At 41.4% G+C, this 5,414-nt stretch overlaps 1 protein-coding gene across 3 annotated transcripts; it reads left to right on the top strand.

Moving 5' to 3' along the window:
- Positions 1-117: 117 nt before the first annotated feature.
- Positions 118-3,654, top strand: LOC121964247 (sodium-dependent phosphate transporter 1-A-like). 3 transcript variants are annotated; one of them, XM_042514463.1, is made up of 6 exons: positions 118-624; positions 967-1,065; positions 1,161-1,244; positions 1,436-1,591; positions 1,852-2,034; positions 2,681-3,654. In XM_042514463.1, exons 5-6 carry the CDS (start codon positions 1,887-1,889, stop codon positions 3,172-3,174), a joined length of 642 nt encoding a protein of 213 aa, XP_042370397.1. In that variant the 5' UTR covers positions 118-624; positions 967-1,065; positions 1,161-1,244; positions 1,436-1,591; positions 1,852-1,886; the 3' UTR covers positions 3,175-3,654. The 3 variants fall into 3 exon arrangements, with proteins under 3 accessions (XP_042370397.1, XP_042370398.1, XP_042370396.1); XM_042514464.1 differs by having other exon boundaries at positions 118-629; positions 1,474-1,591; XM_042514462.1 differs by having other exon boundaries at positions 118-629.
- Positions 3,655-5,414: the final 1,760 nt, after the last annotated feature.

The following is a 5,414-nucleotide window of genomic DNA, read 5'->3' as shown; positions in this document are numbered from 1 at the left end:
TTTTATTGATGGTGATAGCTTTTGATTCTTTCTCTCTCTCTCGCTCTCATTTTCTCTTTAAGTTTTGTCTTTCTAACTGACAGACAAACCATTTTTTCCCCTCCGAGAACCGCCACCTTAACGTGGTGGAGGGGTTTGTGTGTCCCTGTGATCCTGGGGGCTGTGTTGTCTGGGGCTTATAGCCCCTGGTAGGGTCTCCCAAGGCAAAGTGGTCCCAGGGGAGGGACCAGACCAAGAGCGGTTCAGAAAAGACAGAGACCAAACGTTTTTTTTTGTTTTTTTTTTGGGGCATTTTAGCCTTTTTAATAGACAGGACAGATCAACAGCGTGAAAGGGGGAAAGAGAGTGGGGACGACATGCAGCAAAGGGCCTCGAGTGGGAGTCGAACCCGAGGCTGCTGCAGCAAGGACTCTGCCTCTATTCTTGGGGTGCCTGCTCTGTCCACTCAGCCACCGACGCCCCACTGGACTGAATTTTGAGGACACGAGTACCTCACCTGGTATGGTCGGGATACACGCGCTAGTGAGTGTGTGGTGGCTGGGCCTCTGCCCATGGGCTCAGCCTGAAAAGACTACATGGAGCCGCCATCCTGTCGGCCCACCACCCGCAAGGACAGGGGTCAAGGTCAGGTGCGTTTTGTGCTGTGTATGAAACTTTTTAGTTTACTAAGCAGCAGCTTTTATATACATTCCCGCATGTTACAGTGTTACCAGTGCGGGCAGGAATTTATTTGGTCATTATTAACGGTACATTGGAATAATGTGTTAACATATTTTGACTGGTTATGGTTAAGTTCTGTCATGCGAAGTGATCATATCTGCCACTATAATAACGTCAACTAGGCTAATATTAGTGGCTAGCATTATAATAAGTCAGCTGTTAATTTTCATTTTTACAACAGCTTACAATGAAAACAAGCAGCAGGTTTATGGATTTTACACTAATGTTCACATTCTGCTGTAACAGCACAGGGATTCCTGAGCAGACCAGGAGACTCATGCAGTTGCAGGTGGAGAACAAGGATCAGTTCATAAAGGAGAAATATGCTGTCAAGCAGCTGTGGGAGTGAGTGACCAGGCTGTTTGATTTCCCCACCAATGTATAATTTCATATTTCTTTAAAGCATGACATAACTAATCACTCTTTTTCATCTGTTACAGGACACTGATCAAAGTGGAGCGTTTCCTGGGCCTTTCTGAAAGGTTTATTCATCGTGCTGTTCTGGGACAGCATGTGTGCAAAAGGTAGAGATTGCTGCTGCATACAGTTACATTTTGGCATGAGACAGCCTTGTATTCATCAAACACTACAAAAAGGAAAGAAAAGAACCAGCGTATCAGTACAAACAGCTTCTTATCTCACTGTTTTGAAAGGAGCAGCATCAGTTGTGAATAAATTAAAGAAGCCATTAAGTTTCTGTTTGTCCTTTTCTCAGACAGACTTCTCTCTCGTGTCCCTGTCTCGTGTGCACAGTGTTGGGTATTGACAGAGTGCCGTGGTGGGGTACGCTGTGCAGTGCTGGGATGTGCCTTTATCACAGCGTCGGTCGTTTGGTTCGTTGTTTTTCCATGCCTCAAGAAGAAAATCAAGTGTGAGTAAATCCTACACTTTTGGACTTCCACTCACAAATGCATTTCAAATGAAAACACATTTTAGGCTTATTGCTCTTTATTGAAATATAAGTATTTTGCTTGGAATTGCAAAATCCTTGCATAGCCAAGAAAATAATGAAAAAAGGTGTGTTTAAAAATAATTTTCTATGGTTGATAGAATGTTTTGGAGTAAATAAGCTTGTTATAAGCCTAAAATGTGACACACTTGATCTCAGTTAAACACTGTTATGTACTTCAGGAGAAACAGCCCCGGCTCCCTGTTAACCTCCACCAATGGAGAAGAAGTCCAGCACCCAGTGTGACCTTCAACCCCAGACTCCTCCAGCAGACAGTCAGAGGACTGCTTTCAAACTTGGAGGTTCAGAGGAAGCTGACCTGGACAACAACGACATGGAAACTAAAGACTTGGATATCGGCAATGGTGAGAAATGAATAGGTTTTTTTTTTTTTTTTAGAAATCTTCCTTTATTGTGAAATGCTGTGATAAAAGAACAAGTGAAGGCAAGTGCAGGAACATATAAACAGGAAAAAAACAGATTTATAAAGTGAAATAAATGCAGAAAATAAAAGTACTGACAGAGTAGAACACCCCCCCAAAAAAACCAAAAACCAAAACAAAAGTTTTTTGTTGTTTTTTGCTCAAGGTCTTTAAAATCATGCATTGCATACTGCAAAATGCAACTGGATGTAGTTGGATATCCTGGTATTTTTGGCATACTACATTTTACATACTTAGCATTGGGACATACTAAATCCTTTTCTTCTGGCATACTCAGTAGTATGGCAGTATGGGTATTGGAACGCAGGGAAGGTCTTTGATCCATAGCTTAAAGACTGGAGTACATTTTTTCCTTCTATTTAAGCAGAATAAGTCACTACTTAAAAGAGATGAAAAAGGAATATTTTTTTTTTTTTTGCCTGATAACTTAGATGTGCATCTGAAATAATTGACCTTTTTTATATTTATCTGACTGTATAAGTCTGACAACATCTGACCTTAGCAGTTGTTTAAGCGCAAGTAAATCAGACTAAGTTTACCACTGAATTGCAAAAATGTATTTTCATAGGTCTGAATGGCACTGTTGGCCCCATGATGATCCCTGATCCTCATAGTAGACGATCCCACACCATCCAAAAAGATTCTGGCCTCTACAAAGATCTGCTGCACGAGCTTCACATGGCTAAGGTTGGTGACTTCATTGGTGACAGTGACACAGAGAAGTGTCCCGTCAGGAGGAACAACAGCTACACCTCCTATACCATGGCTATTTATGCCATTCAAGGAGATCCTAAATACAAGGACATGGATGGTGGGCTGCAGAGAAGGTCAAAGGTGGACGGTTACAGCAGCTACAGCTCTGCATTGACCAATGGGAGTGCAGTCCAGGAAGAGCTGGCTCTGTGGTGTCCAACGCACCAACACCCCTGTGGTTGCTTCTTTATGGCAAAGTGGGAATTCGTGCTGGACTCTGCCCATAGTCTGCATCACTCTTCGGCCCCATACCCAAAGACCTTACACCCATTACACCCTGCAGGTATGCCCCACATTTACAACAGCTAAAATTTGGATATATCGGATAGTCAAAGCCCACTAACTTTTATTCCCATTCAGTGTGTTCAGCATTGAGCTAGCTTCAGCACTCACAGACTCTCACACACTGGCGTCTGTATCTTCATCGCCTGGTTTGTTACGACCATATCTCTGGGCGGATCAGTGCTCCCATCATGGCTCTCTTCATATATGCTGTTCTGTGAGCCAGCCACACTTTTATTTCAAATGACAGACTGCTGCCAGCAGTTTTGTTTGGCTGACTGATAAAATTGGGCTATTAACATGTTCTGTTCGGTGCTAATGATGATTTGTATAAAATCATTCATTGTCTTTTCAAGGTCAAGCCAATGATATTACCTCACAGGAATATGTCCTTGAATGATGTAGGATCTAATAACACTGTTCGAATATCATTTGATCTTGTATATCCTTATGTATATTTATATAAAAGCAATGTGTATTTAAAATTTAATTGAGCTGAATTGTGCATGCAACAGGACAAATAACAGTTATATTCTATGTTTTCGCCTTTGGATTCAATAAAAAAAGAGTTGCTTGATTTACATGAGTTTCAGTGTGTTAAACTTACTACATTTTCCACTAGTTAAACAAACAAAATTAAATAAAAATAAATACCTAAACAGTTTTGGGTCATACCCTCTTCCTCCCATGTTTTCATGCATAGCATTTTTGAAAAAATAATGGCTTAATACTGTTCTCATTTTTTTCATCTAATATATTTACACTTTACCCTTGTGTAAAAGCAGGTATAAGCTTGATATTTTTTTTTTACCCTTAAAGTTCAGTAGTGGTTTACTGTGAACCTGATTCTGCAAGTTTTACTACAATACAGCAACTGATTTTTTTTCTAACAATAAATGCAGCTGCCCCTGCTAATGTAGTACATTAAAATATCCACTTGGTGGTATTGTTGCTGCAGCAGCCACCACAGTTATTGATTAGTTTTACCTCTATCAAATACTTCCTGCCAGGGATAGACACACCAAAAATTTGTATACTAATACTCACATAGGCCTATTGACTTTAGGCTGCTCAAAACAAATTGTTATGAAAGCAGGGTTTATTCAGAGACAGTTGGGGGACAGGGGAGTGATTTTTGCTTATTTTTCGTTAGCCTGCGATGAAAACACAGATGCATCAGACACTGCACGGCTACTGATTTTTTTGAGAGGAATTGACAATGACATGAACGTAACAGAGGAGCAGCTTCCAAAGCCTTTAAGGCCAAACAAGAGAAACGTCTTTATTCAATTCTGTTTGTAAAGCTGTTGATTATATGAAACTACCATGGAGTAAATTTTGTGGGATTATTACTGATGGTGCGCCTGCCATGGTTGGTTAACGAAGTGGATTGTCCACATTGATCTGCAACAAAGTCAGCGAAAAAGGAGCCATTAAACTCCACTAATTCCCCAGCAGGCTCTCTGCGCAAAACATCTCAAATTTGATTATGTTATGAAACCCGTGGTAAAGGCAATCGGTTCTATTCGCTCTAAAGCCCTTTACCGCCAGTTTAAGGTGGTTCCAAGGTGCCTCTCGCCTGGAGCCCCCAGAGTGTCTAGAGACAGTCCTGTCTATATCAGAACGATCTGAGGTGGCTCAGTCGGGGGTCCGCACTGCACTATATTTTTCTCTCAGAGAAGAAATTGGACATTTTTGGCTATAAAGGGGCAACCGTAGCAAAAACTAAGATTTTGGTTGACATAACAAAGCACCTGAATGCTCTGAACATTAGCCTCCAAGTACAAGACGCAGTGGTGAGCCAGCTACATGCGAACATTAAGGCCTTTGGAACCAAGGTGCAACTTTTCCAACGACACTTGTCACGAATGGAACCCTACACCGCACATTTCCGAGCTTTGCAAGAAGTCATGCACAATTTTTCTACAGGACAACATCGATGTGCAAACGAAGAGGAGTTGGAGTTTAACAAACGCTTTCAGGATTTTGCAGTTATTGAAAAAGACATGTTGCTTTTGTCTTCTGCCTTCTCTGCGGACCCCGATGATGCTCCTCCACAGCTGCAGCTGGAGCTGCGTGGCAGACAGAGTTGCGTGGCAGACACCAGCAGCTTTCTCTTGTTGACTTTTACCACTTTGCAGGCTATTCTGGGTGATTTCCAGCTGTTTTTGGGATATGTCAGATTTTAACATTTTTTGCCATAATATATCCTTGCATCTTCAGTCATTTTTTCGACATGACAAATTATGGTGTTTTTGGCCTTTTTT

The sequence above is a fragment of the Plectropomus leopardus genome, unplaced genomic scaffold (genome assembly GCF_008729295.1).
Source record: "Plectropomus leopardus isolate mb unplaced genomic scaffold, YSFRI_Pleo_2.0 unplaced_scaffold14785, whole genome shotgun sequence".
Lineage (NCBI taxonomy): Eukaryota > Metazoa > Chordata > Actinopteri > Perciformes > Serranidae > Plectropomus > Plectropomus leopardus.
Note: the sequence above shows the minus strand (reverse complement) of the source record. Positions and strands in the feature narration are given on the sequence as shown.